The 16,901-nt window shown below is 37.5% G+C and overlaps 1 protein-coding gene across 6 annotated transcripts in view; it reads left to right on the top strand.

The window, feature by feature from the left end:
- The window catches only part of LOC136037715 (uncharacterized), an 88,572-nt gene that overhangs the window by 11,248 nt on the left and 60,423 nt on the right, over nt 1–16,901 (top strand). For 4 of the 6 annotated variants that reach the window (XM_065720479.1, XM_065720476.1, XM_065720478.1 and 1 more), the window contains exon 2: nt 11,539–12,366. The exons of 1 other annotated variant lie outside the window; for it this stretch is intronic. Coding sequence is in view for 1 of the 5 variants with exons in the window: in XM_065720481.1 (XP_065576553.1) it covers nt 11,687–12,366 (680 nt within the window). In the remaining 4 variants the exon portion in view is untranslated. Of the gene's footprint in view, nt 1–1,864; nt 3,228–11,538; nt 12,367–16,901 lie in introns of those variants that run through there. One more of the 6 variants, XM_065720477.1, reaches the window with a different exon arrangement.

Raw genomic sequence — 16,901 nt, 5'->3', positions numbered from 1 at the left:
CAAACATGCATACATACAACTTATTTTTATATTGGTAGATAGATAGATAGATATACATATACACTATAAATTAACGCTGTCCCATTGTCTGTGCATATAAATAGATTGTCAGGTTTACCGACCCTCGAACATGCAACATACAATTGTCCATGGGAAAAACAATCTCTATTAAGATGGTGATTGCAAATGCTAATCGAATTGGGAATTGTAATCTTTTAAATTGAAAAGGCAGATCCGTTGGAATCATGGGAATGCCAGGAATAAGAACAGCCTCACCCTCAAAAGGCCCTGTCAGGATTATTGCCTCAATTACGTTTTCCATTTTTTTTATGGCAAGTTGCGTGCCATTGCAAAGCTTTGGTGGGTTAATATTTCGTAACAGTATTATTGGTACTCCTATTTTTAGTTGTAGTACGTGTGGTGGAAACCCTGGGAGATCCAGGGAATTTAAAAATTCAGATGGATAATTAACCGCTTCATTTGGATCCAGAATTTGTGATGTAAAATTAAAGGTCATATCTGACGTCTCTAACCGTTTTCGATGGAGTTTATCCTCGGCCATTTTCGATTTATATTTCTCCCATAACTCTCTAGGAGCATAAGGAGAGCACGATGTTAGTATGATTCCAAACAATGCACGAATTTGACTTGGGAGTTGACGTTTGGCACGCGTCATTGATGCAGTTATCCCAGTGTTGTTCATTCTCCAATAAATTCAGAGCTTGGCATGCACTACTTTAAGTGTCATATATAGTACCGTTTACAGTTCTCAAATACTCAAAAGGATGTCGGACCGGGTACATTCACCAAAAGCAGGTGGACGAAGAAGCGTTCATGTTGTTAGTGATGAATGGTGTAGAGTCTTCCTATCTTTGTATCTTTGAAGATGGTAGGTTGGCCGTCGACTGACTTACCCTGTTTTTGACGTTCAAGTGATTTCTTTTTAGGATTCCACGTGTAATACGAAGGTATTTCAGTATACAGCATTTTTTTTTTGCAAAAGAATCATTTTGACTTAACGAAAAGAAAGCAGTTAACGTTGTATCTGGTGGATTCAGGGCTCTATGTTGCACGTTGGATTCCAAAAGGCAAACACGTTGTCCATTCTGTAAATGTACCGCTAAGTGAACAACAGCTGGACTTCGTTCATGTAACGATTGCCACTTCGTTGATAGTTGGAGCATTGTGTCTACGCACATGTTCACCAATAAGTGTTTTGTCAGCGGAAATAACAATTTTATGCGTATCAGTAGGCATCAAATCGATTGCGGTTCTGAACAGGCGCACTAAATCAATATTTTCGTGGAAAAGGTGCTGCAATTGGGAAACGATTGTCCTTTCAACGTCGGGAGACATTTTGAAACGTGCATTCAATTCAGAATTGCTATCATTGATGAAGTACAGTTGTAAAAATTTATGATTCTCACCTGAGAATGGTAGAAGGGACCCTGCTCGATGATCAATTTGACCTTTTACTTTTAAAGTAGGCATAAATTAATCTTGATTTTCGATTTGGGCACCAAACGACGCCATTTGGAAACTAGAGTTATATTTTCTGATATTTGATTACAAAAACGCTTAGATTCTGACGTAGTTCCAGTAAGTATTAAATAAAAAAAAACAAGTTTTTTAAATGAAAGTAAGGAGCGACATTAAAACTTAAAACGAACAGAAATTTTAGCGTAAAGAGCGGGGCGTTGAGAAGGAAAAGCCCCTTTCATATACGGAGTAATTTCTGTTCGTTTTCAGTTTTAATGTCGCTCCTTACTTTCATTTAAAAAACTTGTTTTTTTTATTTAATCTTATATAGACTGCATGACTTTTAAGCAACAAATGCGCCACGGTACGGTATTACTTCCTCAGCAACTGGGAAGCTCAATATATGTTTTTTTTACACTTTTAAATCGATTGGCTATTTCAGAGTTTTTAATCTTATGTTAATCTCTTTTTGACAAAATCGTAGTTTGGCTCCACAAAATGGTCGAAAACGCCACTCTCCCGCGGCACAATCTTTTTGACCACGTTATAAACGGCACTATGGCTTTTAATGTCCTTTTGAATAAGCCCTCTGTCCAATTTTCTAGGACTATCAGTTCAATACGTTCACCCCTAGAAAAATAATCAAACAAACAAATTAACACGCATCTGTGAAATGTCTTCTGGAAAAAAGTATATAATTTTACTTATTTATAGTCTGGAGCTTTAAATCTTTTTAATAGGTACTTTATATGCTGAATCTAATGGTGTAATTTTCATTAAGATTATTTGCCTTCTTGGTTTTTTTTCGAAAATCAGGTAAATTCTCTCCGGCTCGTAGCTTTTGATGGGTAATATTAAACTTTATGAATTTACACATATCTGGAGTCAGCATAAAAGGCCAATTGTTTTGAGGTACTAATTGTTATCAGCACTATTTAATTAGAATTTGGTCACTATTGGCTCGAGTCACTCCTTACTTATAGTTTGTTACCACAGACTGTTTGGTTGATTACCATTGGTAAAGTGTTTTTTCCTGTTATGCAGCTTTTCTTTTGGTAGGTTTCGTGCGAACAAAAATTAGTTCCTAATTTTGCTGTTTTTTAGGATTTTGATTGTGGACCCTCTCATGGGTCAGGCATTTAGCATTTAAATGTGTTTTTGTTTTAAATTTTGTTGAATAAAATTAATTCAGAGCAGATTTTGCCTTTTTTTTCTGGGAAACCTTCAATATTAAAAAAAATGATCATGAAATTTGAGTAAAATAAAATAGTCATAAAAGAATAAGTTCCGGTGGATTTCTACCAGAGGACTCTTTGATTAGGTCTTATCTTACTTCCATTGTAAATTAAGTTAAATCCGGTCTATAAATTCCACTAATCTCTAACTTGTAGCTAGCTCTGCTGAAATGGAAATGCATGCTTTGAATCATGTTGACGTTTGACGCCTCCACTGTGGACCTTGGTCTATAGAACGTCTTTCGTCAAATGTATGCTTAGTTTAAATTTGTTTCCTGTTACACATTCGGAAACGGAAAAAAAACATGTATTTAAGATATGAGGATGAGTAAGGAAACTTTTGTTTGATATTTACTTCCCGATATTGTTGACACCCACCTACTTTATGGGCTTGAGATTTAGGGAATTATTTGAAAATACTCAAGGAAAATTAGTTGAGTTCTGATTGCTAATATGGACACATTAATGAGATTATTTCTTCTTTTCTTTTTGACAGTTAACCCAGTAGTAGATGTGAGTCTTGAAATTTCCTACTTTAGAACTTTTATAAACTAGTAATAATGAGAATAACATTATGTACTTCTATATCTAATATTTTCTTTAAATTACCTGCAGAAGCATCAATTAGGCTAAGTGTCCTCCCTCAATTCAATGGCCCCACTAGATTTTACAAATCCTTTTTTTGGGAGAGGAGGGGGGGTTTGAAAAATTCCTTTTTGGGTATCCTGATTCAAATGTTGAAAAAAGAACAAATTTGTTCCCCCTTAGATTTTGAAAAATGCATTCCCCCCCTTGACTTTCCTGAATGTATAAGAGTGATTCTGTAAAAGGACAGCCTGGAGTTAGATTTTATGAGGTGACACGTTATGGTTTGGTCTTTCGCGAGGGTCGATAGACTGAGCTGCTACCCGAAGACCTGAGCCTGAAGTTCATCTTGAAAACGTTTTTGTTTAGGGAGGCTGTCCTCTTTTCGTGAGAGAGGTTAGTTTTAAAGGGGCTTACTACATCCATGATCATGTTTTACAGAGGGAGAATATAACATGATGTCTGTTATCACTAAAACCTTTATGAACCCTGGGTAACTCACAGATACAGAAAGACATAAAATTTGGGAAACAAAAACGCACCCTTGAACGCCAATTGGATGAACAAATTAAAGAAAATAATCCTCCTGTGCCATATGTTTGTCATCTAACTTTCCAAACTGTATCATACTTATAGAATTTCGACCACTTTGTGCACCATTAATCCATTCCTTCTGTTCAAATCACCCCTGAAACATGTCCTCCTTCAACCCTTCTAGTTCTTTACAAAAGCTCATTTAAATTCTCGTCTCCACCTCCAGAAATTGGGTGAAAATAAGGATCCTCTTTGGCCTTATTCTCCACCCAAATATATTCTCTTATCGATAAGTGTGAAAATTTTCCTCTTGCCGGATTTATCGGTTTCAATTCCTTCTTATTAAGTCTTGGCTTATAAACATTGTTGTTAGTATGGGTAGAGTAAAAACAAACTGAGTAGGGGGTTTTGACGCAAAAACCCCATTGCCTCCACCTCGTTCCCCAAACTAAGAACATAATGTAACCTCAATATCCTCTGGTTTATTTGTGCCCCCTCCATTGCACGATTTATATTGATACTAAACTTTCCTAACTCTTTTTCCTTTTGTAAAAGAACCTTTTTTGTCAAAGGTGGTTACCATCGTTTCTAACCCCATCCAAAAAGCACCAATCTCCAGCTTAGTACCAGAATATTCAGGTAAATCTCGTCCCTCAAAAGACAGTAGAAGGTCACCCATTACACACCTGCAATCGATGACAAGTAGCATTTGACTCTCAAAACCGGCGCTAGCAAGAGAATTTCTTTCGCCTACCCTAGACTGATCTACAAGGGAGCTTATGTGTCCAGAATGATTCATCCCTGGGGATGATTCCGGAAGCAATTATTAGCTTCGATCCATCCAACCTCTTTGGTGAATTCCATAGAATACCCTGCCACATGATCAGACAGTTAGTGGTGCCAACTAAGGGGAGGGGGTATTGGCCCCCCAAAGATTCTCCCCTAGATTTTGAAATAAACCTTTTAGTTCCTGGTGCTGATCCTTCACTCATTTTTGCCATCTCCTTTCATATTTTGTTCTTATTTACCTGAATTGTATTTTCAAACAAATACCTGGTTGTTTCGAAAACTCCTTATCTCTGTAAATTGGTTATTTCAAAACAGTAGAGGGTCACCCATTACTCGCCAACGATCAGTGACAAGTAGCATTTGAGAGCCATTATTAGCTTCGGTCCATCCAACCTCCGTGGTGAATTCCACATAATACCCTGCTTCATGATCAGACAGTTAGTGGGGCCAACTAAGGGGTCGGGGGCTGTTTGCCCCCCCCCCCACAAATATCCCCCTTAGCTTTCAAAATGCACCTTTCAGTTCCCGGTGTCGATCCTTCACTCATTTCTGCCTTCTCCTTTTTATATTTCGTTCTCATTTACATGAATTGTATTTTCAAAAAATTACCTGGTTATTTCGGAAACCTCTTATCTCTGTATATTGGTTATTTCGAAACAGTAAAAGGTCACTCATTACTCGCCAGCGATCAATGATAAGTACCATTTGACTCTCAAAACCAGTGCTAGCAAGAGAAATTCTTTCTACCACCTTAGATTGCTCCTGATGGGAGCTTTACTCGTGGCAGCATTCGACGTTTCATATTTCCAGAGTGATTCGCCCCTGGGCATGATTCTGGGAGCCATTATTAGCTTCGATATATCCAACCTCTGTGGCAAATTTCACAGAATACCCTGCATCAAGATCAGACAGTTAGTGGTGCCAACAAGTGGGGGGGGGGTCATTTGCCCCCAAAGATCCGCTAAATTTCGAAATATACCTTTTAGTTCCTGGTATCAATCCTTCATTCAGATTTGCCATCTCCTTTCATATTTCAGTCTTATTTACCTGAATTGTAGTTTCGAAAAATTACCTGGTTATTTCAAAACTTTTCCAAACTATACAGTTTGTATTTTTGCGTCTTTTATGTGGTTTTATTAAACCAGTTTTCAACCCTCCTCATTCAATGGTTGAACCAGAAATTCATCCAAATCTGAAAATTTCTTCCCTGATGGCTCATCTATTCCAGCATTCCTAATGTTCGGTCCACCTTGCCGCTTTAGAGACTTCACCCTTTTTCCGAGTCCCTCCAACAGATTTCCTCACAAGCTACCAATATTTTCTGCATTGCACCTTATTAAATGCTTTCTTAACCATGGGGTCTTTTTCTAACCTAAACTTTTTCTGATCTCTAAACTAAATTTCAATTTTCTTTTTTCTGTAACAGTATATTTTTTTTTAACGTTTACCATTTTTGTAGATGATTTTGACCAAGTTGATTCGCTTTATTTGTAATGAAATTAGGCTACCTCTGGTTGATCTGTAATTACGCATCAGCTATAACAAAGGGAGTTTGACTCTTTCTCTCAATTCTTCTTTCTAAAACAGTAAAAAACTTAACGTAAAGAGCGGGGCGTTGATGAGGAAGCAGCCTCTTTCATATACGAAGTAATTTCTGTGCGTTTTAAGTTTTGATGTCACTCCTTACTTTCAGTTGAAAAAACTTGTTTTTTTTTATTTAATTTCTGAACGTTTTTGAATCAATGCATGTTTTGATTTTGGCTCTCCGCAGAGGAATAATCAAAACGAAATTTGCATATTTTTTTTTTTGGCTCAATGGCTTTCTCATACCTTTGATCGAATGATTTTGAGAAAAAAAGAGCGGGGGACGAAGCCTAGTTGCCCCCTTTATTATTAATTATTTGTTTACCTATTTTAGACTCACGTTATGCTTATGATTAATTTTTTGGTTTATTAAAAAGGCAACTAGAACTTTTAATTTTTTACGAATCTTTTTATTGGTAAAAGATTTATGTAACTTATAAATTAGCTTACGTAAAGAACTTTTGTATTCTCATGTTTTTATTACATATATGAGGGGATTCGCCCCATCGTCAGTACCTCGCTCTTTACACTAAAGCTTAAATTTTATCCCAATTCATTAAGAATGACCCCCTGAATCACAAAAGCCGTAGAATAAGTAGTTGAAATTACCGAAAATACTTTAGCGTAAAGAGCAAGGTATTAGAAGGAGGTGAGCCCCTCATATGGGTAATAATTTCTGTTTGTTTTAAGTTTTATTGCTGTTCCTTACTTCCAGCTGAAAAAGCTTTTTCACTTTTATTTTTTAATTGTTTTTTTTTTAAATAATGCTAGTAAATCCTGCTCTCCCTTCATGGAAATTTTCTTCTCCCATTACAAATTCTCGAAGGAAAGTTCCCCCAGCATATCCCCCTCACCTCAACCCCTCCCCCAAGCCAAAAAAATCCTCCTGAAAACGCCTGTATACTTCCCAATAACCATTACTATATGTAAGCACAGGTCAAAGTTTGTAACTTGTTGCCCCTCCCACGGGGACTGTGGGGGAGTAAGTCGTCCCCAAAGACATAGTTATAAGGTTTTTCGACTACGCTGAATAAAATGGCTATCTCAGAATTTTGATCCGTTGACTTTGGAAAAATAATTAGCGTGGGAGGGGGCCTAGGTGCCCTTCAATTTTTTTGGTCACTTAAAAAGGGCACTAGAACTTTTTATTTCCGTTAGAATGAGCCCTCTTGCAACATTCTAGGACAAATGGGTCGATACGATCACCCCTGGGAAAAAAAAATAAAAAAAAAAATAAACACGCATCCGTGATCTGCCTTCTGGTAAAAAATGCAAATTTCCACATTTTTGTAGATAGGAGCTCAAAACTTCTACAGTAGGGTTCTCTGATACGCTGAATCTGGTGGTGTGATTTTCGTTAAGATTCTATGACTTTTAGGGGGCGTTACCCCCTATTTTCTAAAATAACGTAAATTTTCTCAGGTTCGTAACTTTTGATGGGTAAGACTAAACTTGATGAAACTTGTATATTTAAAACCAGCATTAAAATGCGATTCTTTTGATGTAGCTATTGGTATCAAAATTCCATTTTTTAGAGTTTTGGTTACTATTGAGCCGGGTCGCTCCTTACTACAGTTCGTTACCACGAACTGTTTGAAAGTCTTCAATGTCTCTGGTGGTGCAGCCAGTTGAGGAAGTTTAACTTTTCCTGAGATGCAACACGTTCTCATTGTTTCACCATTAGATTTCAAGGCCTTGCTATTGGGACAAATTTTAGACATAGTCCCGATTTGAACACATCTACTCAATCATCGACTATAATCATCGACTGGGCTGTACCTGAATGCCAGGCGATAATTTTCACGTTGCTCTTGTGATTCTTCGGCTCGCTTTCTGTTGGCATTATCTCTTTGAACCTCAAGCCTGTTTTCACGTTGTTTTTATGTGATTCCTCGGCACGCTTTCTTTTAGCATTATCTCTTCTGACCCGTGAGCCTGTTTTCACGTTGTTCTTGTGATTCCTCGGTACGATTTTTTGGTAATTTCTCTTTGAGCCGCAAGTCTGTTTTCACGTTGTTCTTGTGATTCCTCGGCACGCTTTCTTTTGTTACTTTCTCTTTTAGCCGCAAGCCTTTTGGCATTAACTCTTTGAGCAGCTTCCTCGGCTGTTTCTTCTGCCATTGTAGGAATTATACTAAAATTTCTCGCACGATTTGAGTCCTCGACTGTTTCTTCTGCCATTGTAGGATTTATACTAAATATTATCTTTTAATCGCAACCCTTATATACTTGTAATGACGTCATATACAAAGCCTTATATACTTATAATGACGTCTTATACACACATACAAAATATATACATCGACTTTCCCTTTTAACCGCAAGCCTTTTGGCATTATCTCTTTGACCCTCTTCCTCGGTTGTTTCATCTGCTATTGTAGGATTTATACTAAAATTTCTCGCACGATTTGATGCCTCGGCTGTTTCTTCTGCCATTGTAGGATTTATACTAAATATTCTCTTTGAATCGCCCCCTTATATACTTATAATGACTTCATATACAAAGCCTTATAGAGTCATAATGACGTCAACTTATAATAACATCATATACAAACATACAAAACACATACATGACGTCATAATGCTAAATCCTTATAATGACGTCAGTCGTCAAACATACATACAACTTATTTATTTATAAGTATATAAGGCTTTGTATATGACGTCATTATAAGTATATAAGGGGGCGATTGGAAGAGAAATTTCAGCATAAATCCTACAATGGCGGAAGAAACAGCCGAGGAAGCTGCTTAAACAGTTAATTCAAAGAGAAATTTTAGTATAAATCCTACAATGGCAGAAGAAACAGCCGAGAAAGCTGCTCAAAGAGTTAATGCCAAAAGGCTTGCGGCTAATAGAGAAAGTAAGAAGCGAAAGCGTGCCGAGGAATCAAAAAAACAACGTGAAAACAGGCTTGTGTCTCAAAGAGAAAATGACGACCGGGACACGGAATATAAATGACGACTGTTACACTCAAAGAGAAATTACAGACCGGGACACAAATGACGACCGGGACACAGGGAATATAAATGACGACTGGGACACAGGGACATAACTACAACGGGGACGCCGGGGGGGCACAGGGGGGATACATAACTGACGACATGGACAATCATTAGAAAAATGCGGTATAGATGTGAATACGGATTGTTTTTCCCGTGGACAATTATATGTTGCATGTTCAAGAGTCGGTAAACCTGACAATCTATTTATATGCACAGACAATGGGACAGTGAAGAATGTTGTATAATCGCAAGTTTTACGTAGTTAAAAACATATATATTTATCCATATTCACAGGTGGGACACAGGGACACAACTCCAATGGCGCGTAACTAATATGGCGCATATATATATATATATATATATATATATATATATATATATATATATATATATATATACTAGCTGTTGGGGTGGCGCTTCGTGCCACCCCAACACCTAGCTGGTGGGGCGCTTCGCGCCCCCCAAGCCCCCCCGCGCGCGTAAGTCGTTAAGTCACAGGTCCCACCTGTGAATATAGATAGATTTATATATGTGTTTCAAACTACGTAAAAATTGCGATTATACAACATTCTTGGCTTTCCCATTGTCTGTGCATATACAAAGCCGTATGTTCTAATAATGACGTCATATGCAAACGCTCTTTTTACAAACAAACAAACATGCATACACACAACTCGTTTTTATATAGATAGATAGATAGATAGATAAAATACAAATTAACTGCGTAAAACTTGCGAATATACAACATTCTTCGCTGTCCAATTGTCGCTGCATATAAATAGATTGTCAGGTTTACCGACCCTCGAACATGCAACGTACAATTGTCCATGGGAAAAACAATCAGTATTAAGATCTATACCACATTTTTCTAATGATTGACCTTGAGCTTTGTTAATGGTGATTGCAAATGCCAATCGAATTGGGAATTGCAATCTTTTAAATTGAAAAGGCAGATCCGTTGGAATCATGGGAATGCGAGGAATAAGAACAGCCTCACCCTCAAAAGGCCCTGTCAAGATTGTGGCCTCTATTAGGTTTTCCATTGTTTTTTTACGGCAAGTCGCGTGCCATTGCAAAGCTTTGGTGGGTTGATATTTCTTAAAAGTATTATTGGTAGGCCTATTTTTAGTTGTAGCACGTGTGGTGGAAACCCTGAAAGATCCACGGAATTTAAAAATTCAGATGGATAATTAACCGCTTCATTTGGTTCCAAAACTATGTCGACTGACTTGTAAAGGACTGCCTGGTCTCGAATCTTGGTCAAAACAATATTGTTGATTTCGTGGACGTCTATATTTTTGGGTGCGAGAATCGCTCTTTCACTTAGCCATTTATTATTTTTATAATTTTTTAGAATATTCGGAAATACTTTTTCAATCAATTCATTTTTGGACGTCACTAAATTACAGAAATCAGCAGGTAGTTGTATACGTCCTGAAATTGAGTCTACTGGGAGCTTTCCGCTTCCAATTGCCAGCAATTGATCTGAAAATGTTTGACCAGAGTCATCGTTTTGCAATCGGACACGCATATTTGTAGTTAATTTTAATGTTTTTACGTATGCCCATAAATTAGAATTTTTCAGGCAAGCATTCATTTCGTCTGCAGGAGTTGATCTAGGTATTATAGGTAATGTTTGCCTGAAATCTCCCACAAGCAATATTAATGTGCTGCCAAAGGGTTTCGACTTCCCTCGCAAATCTTTCAAGCATTGATCCAGAGCCTCGAGCGATTTTTTGTGTGCCATTGTGCACTCATCCCAAATAATAAGTTTGCATTGCTGCAATACTTTACCCATCTCAGATGATTTGGAAATATTGCACATGGGAGTTTCTGTAGAATGCAAATTCAGAGGCTGGATATGTTAGGAGAGACCCTGGCCGTGCGAGGGGGCCCATGTTGCCTTCCAATCACTTTTCACTCTGAAAAAGCCTATTAGAACCTTTTACTTCCATTCAGATTCATTTCGAAGTTTCTAAGACAACTCCTTTTATACAAAGTACCTTAGTAAAAGTTTAGCGGGAAATCTATTACTAAGTACCTTAGTAAAAAAAATAAAATAAACAATAATATAAATACATTTTGCTCCCATCGCTCTTTACTTAGGCAGCTCTGTTGTGCTACTTGTGATTTACTTTTTATTGGGCTATTTTTCTGTGATTTTTTTTCACGTAGCCTACACTGTTTTGTAGAGCACTATCTTATTTACAGTCCTTATTGACTGTTGTTATTGTTATTGTACATTGTTATTGTTATGTTGTTATTGTTATTGTACAGTCCTTATTGTTGATTTGTAGTCCTTATCATAAGAAGATGTTTCTTTTCAGTTACACATACTTTACACAAAAGAAAAAAAAGGATTTCAAATATGCTGAGACAAGATTGATTTTCCAACTTGTTTAAGAATTGAAGCGAAAACAGGACATTTCACTGTGAGTTATATATTCCGAGAAATACTTGGTCTAAGCTATAAATATGAACCCTAACGTTCCTTTAAAAGAGTGTTTATGCTGTGAAAAAGTGCTACTTCCAGGACAATGTACACCCAGGCCGTTTCTACGTGAAGCTGAACTAGTTTTGTTGGACTATGTTGGGACAACAAGTCCCTTTGATATTGAAAGTCTCTATACATTTCCAAAAGTGATTGGAAAAATTGGAGACCAGGGAGAGCGTGGATTTAATGCAGAGTATAAAGTATATGAGGAAATCATAAAATCAAACCTCCCAATTCGTATCTTTTATAGCCTTAAACCTGTTAATAAAAATGAAGAATTGGGTGATTTTTTGCTAGTAACAAAGTCATCAGTGATTGTTCTAGAAGTGAAAGCTTTGAAATTGTATACCAATCCATCTGAGCAGGATCAAGAAATTATACAAAAAATACTGTCGAAACAAAAGAACAAAAGAACTCAAAATGAACGTGTTACTGAGGAAATTGAAACGTTTTTAAAGATGCATGACTGTGAACCTCTGACGATTCATTATTTTACCTTATTTGCGAATACCAAGCGTCCAGCGGATACGACATTAAATTTTGAAAATGCCTTATTCCAAGACAATTATTTAGAAAAAATCATTGGACTGAGTACACCAAGCGCGAAAAATAGATCGCCTATTGAAAGCAGTCAGTATTCACTTAGGATGCTGTTGGCTTGGTTAGTATTAATTATTTCTCCTATTCCTAGGCCTACAGAAGGATTTCATGTTGAATACGAAAATAAGGAAGTGCTTGATGTTATGCATTTCAAGTTTACCTCTGCACGGCTTTCCGAGACAGCGTTAAATTGTACGAAAATATGATTACGGTCTAAAATCTACTTAATGTCGATAGTCAGCGGTGAATTTAGAAATTCCTTTTTCTCTGCTTCGATTCAATTAGCTTTGCGAGTCAGCTTTTTCAGTCTTATGCAACCTATGGTGGTAAAAGTTAAAGTTAGGTTAGATTAGGTAAGGTTAGTTTAAGTTAAATTTGGTTCTAAATATCAGAATTGGGATAAAAACCTAACTTAAGCTAACCTAAACCAACCTAACCTCGTCTAACCAAACCTATTCTAATGTAACCTAATGTGTCATCATCAAACCTTGCATTAAGTTAAAAAACTGACTGGCAACACTGACTAAATCCATGGGAAAAAAGGCATTTCGGACATTCACTGGTGAATGTCGACGTTAACCAATTTGCGGATATTCACTGGTTGTCATGAATGTCAGAAATCTGGTTAATGTCGACATTCACCGGTGAGCGTTCGGATTTCTGTTTTCTCTGCTTGTATTCAATTAGCTTTACGAGTCAGCTTTTTTAGTCTTATGCAAATTGTTATGGTAAAAGGTACTGTTAGGTTACGCTTTGAGACTTACATTAACTGATAGGTAGGCGGGTATGCGTTTATTTCATTAAAAACAGATTACCAAAATTGCACTTACAATCAATAATATGCTGCTCAATTTAGGGACCTAAAATGTCTCTGTTCAGCAGCAAAACTACAACAAATAAAGGATAACTATTCATTCACAATCAAAGAAATACGCAAAGAAGAAAAAAAAAAAACAGACGGAACACTATGCAATCTCTAAACAGCCATCTAGTTAATTTAGGTTAAATTTGGCTCTAAATACCAGAAATGGGTTAAAAATCTAACCTAAGCTAACCCAACCTAAACTCACCTAACCAAATCTAATCAATTCTAATCCAACCTATCATCATCAAACCTTGCATTAAATTGAAAAGTTGACTGGCAACGCTGACTAATTTTTTTTGAGGAAAAAGCGTATTTCGGACATTCACCGGTGAATGTCGACATTCACCATTTGCGGACATTCACGGTATCATATATATAAACACCCAATCAAAATATCGTTTAGATGTCATTATGGTTTTGGACTATTGAATCTGCTAAATATATAGTTTGTATATCAGCTAAATTTTAATGATAAGGTAATATTAAAAAAAAAAAAAAAATGAAAAACGGTAATGGAAGTCATAAAAAAGAAAATAGTTTGCCGTGCCAATTGGTTCACTTTTGAGCCATGAAAAATTTGTGGCAGATTTATTTTTGATGATTTTTCTTTTTTTATTCAATCGGTCTAGGGAAAGGCGTGGTTCAATTTAAATAAGAAGACCTCTTATATAGTCCCAACATCTCAAAGGCTGAAACTATATTTATGCCCTAGACTAGGCCTTCATAAACTATGGGTCCCAACCCCAAATGGGGTTGCGTAGCAAAGTTCTGGAGTTGTTAAAGATTTTAATGTTAAATATCTAAAGTTATCTCACAAACCTCCACACACACAAAAAAGGTTGGAATGCGCGCACGCGGGTTCAGTGAGACAAAGATTCCATAACGCTGACTGTAATGTGAACTAGTGTAGTATTGACTCTCTTTGCAGTGTTGCCATATTGGCTTATTTCTCCCCAGACTGTTATATTCTGGTCGTGAATGGTGATATATTTTTTAAGTTTATCCGGTGGTTTAAATCTTGGCTAATTATATTGCGATCTGGATTTTTTTTGGCATGAAATGCTTTTTGAAAAAAACTTAACTTTTCAAAGGGTGAATGTCCGAAATATGCTTTTTCCTCATTAAAGTTAATGTTAGATTATGTTAGTTTGGATTTGGTTAAATTTGGTTCCAAATATTAAAAACCTATTAAATATTAAAAATGGGTTAAAAACCTAACCTAACGCAACCTAACCTAACCTAACCGAATCTTATTTATTCTAATCTAACCTGTCATCATCAAGCCATGCATTAAATTGAAAAGTCGACTGGCAACGCTAACTAAATCCAATGAGGAAAAAAATTATTTCGGACATTCAGCAGTGAATGTCGACATTCACCGATTTGCGGACATTCACGATAACATATATATCAGCAACCTATCTTATTTATTCTAATCTAACCTGTCATCATCAAACCTTGCATTAAATTGAAAAGTCGACTGGCAACGCCGACTAAATCCAATGAGGAAAAAAATGTATTTCGGACATTCACCAATTTGCGGATATTCACGTATATAAGTAACACGTATATAAGTAACCAATCAGAATTTAGTTTATGTGTCATTTTGGTTTTGAAATATTAAGTCGGCTAAATATTTAGTTTGTTTATCAGCTAAATTCTAATGACGAGGTAATATTTCAAAAGGAAAAGCAATGAAAAACAGTAATGGAAGTCATAGAAAAGAAAATTGCTTGAAGGGCCAATTGGTTCACTTTTCATTCATGAAAAATTTGTCGCAGACTTATTGTTGATGATTTTTCTTCTTTTTTTTTTATTCAATTGGTCTAGCGAAAGGCATGGTTGAATTTTACAAAGACTCTTGTAAGGATCCTTGCCTCACAGAGGTCGGGGGAGCATGACGGTCCCAAGTCCGCAAATGAGGAGGGTTGGGCTGTGGGCTTGCAACCCACACCCGGGACCTTGAGGGGCAACCTTCAGGGGAAAAACAACTGCAACTGAAACGTCTACAACAGCCTCGGATACATAACCTCCCCAGATAACGACCCCTGCATGCCCCCGGAACCGATTTTTGACTGCGAAACAGAATCTAAAGATGGGTTTTTGGAACGTGAGAACGATGAACCAGTTATCCAAGACAGAGCAAGTTCTTAAAGAGATGAGACAATACCTCATCGATATACTCGTTCTCAGTGAAATAAGGTGGACTGGAAATGGATTAGAGAAGTTCAGTGATGGATATGTCATGGCATATAGTGGTCACCCTTCCGTCCACCGCGCTGGTGTAGGACTTCTGATGTCGCCACTTGCACACAAAGCAATGACAAACTGGAACCCAGTTAACGAACGTATAATGACAGCTCGCTTCGTATCAAATCACACAAAAATGACCATCATCGCATGCTACGCTCCAACAAACGAAGCTGATGAAGAGGAGAAAGATGCTTTCTATAACATGCTACACTCGGTCACCAAAGACGTTCCCAGGCATGATGTACTCTGCGTGGTTGGCGATCTAAATGCTAAAGTTGGTGCAGACCGCCAGTACTGCCCTGAAGTTCTGGGCCCACATGGCATGGGAGAGATAAATGAGAATGGCACACTGCTAATCGATTATGCACTAAGCAACGATTTGATAATAGGTGGTAGTATGTTCGACCATAAAACGATTCACAAGTACACATGGGTGTCCCCCGACGGCCGAACGAAGAATCAAATCGACCATTTCCTCATGTCAAGACGTTGGAGAAGTAGCCTATGTGACGTGAGGGGTTTTCGAGGAGCGGATGTTAATACAGATCACATCCTGATGATAGCCGAAGTAAGAATCAAACTGAAAGCTCAGAAGCGGAAAACTAACACTGCAACACATAAACAATTTGACACCGATAAGCTGAAAGATCCTGACATCCGCAAAAACTTCTGCATATCTCTACATAACAGATTTGAAGCGTTAAATCTGCTCGACGAAACCAATGACTTTGATGTTGAGAATACATGGACCTCAGTCAAGAGTGTGTACCATGACGTTGCGAAGGCCAACCTTGGCTTCAAGAAAAGAAAGAAAGAAGAATAGATATCGGATGACACCTGGAAATACATCAGTAAACGCAAGGAGACCCGAACGCTTATCCTGAATACATCAAGCCCAGAGCAAAAAGCCCAATTACAACTCTGCTACAAAGAAGAGGATAAAGCAGTGAAAAGAAGTGCCAGGAAAGACAAAAGAATTGCCATTGAGAGAAAAGCAGCCTTTGCAGAAGAAGCTGCAAAGAAAGGAGACTCAAAAATGGTTTGTCGACTAACAAACGAGATAGTTGGAAAGAAAACAAATTGTACATCCCTTGTAAAAGATGAAAATGGAGACATTATTTCGGATCCACAGAAAGCTGACGAGAGATGGGCCTCACATTTCGAGAAAGTCTTAAATAGGCCCAGACCTGATGATCCAGAAACAATACCGGATACGCCATTTTTACAAATTGACGTAAGTGCTGACCCACCCAGCACGGTAGAAGTGACGACAGCTGTGAAAAAGCTGAAAAATGGACGTGCACCTGGAGTCGATGGGATCACGGCAGAGATGCTGAAAGCGTCCCTTCGAGCCTGCATGTTCGTATGGACTGCTCTTCTAGTGGCCATTTGGAACAACGAAAAAGTCCCAAAAGATTGGACCAGAGGTATACTGGTCAAACTCTTCAAGAAAGGCGATGCACAAATTTGTGACAATT

The sequence above is a fragment of the Artemia franciscana genome, chromosome 17 (assembly GCF_032884065.1).
Source record: "Artemia franciscana chromosome 17, ASM3288406v1, whole genome shotgun sequence".
In the NCBI taxonomy this organism is placed as follows: Eukaryota; Metazoa; Arthropoda; class Branchiopoda; order Anostraca; family Artemiidae; genus Artemia; species Artemia franciscana.
The sequence above is the reverse complement of the archived record's forward strand: the minus strand, read 5'-3'. Positions and strand labels throughout refer to the sequence as shown.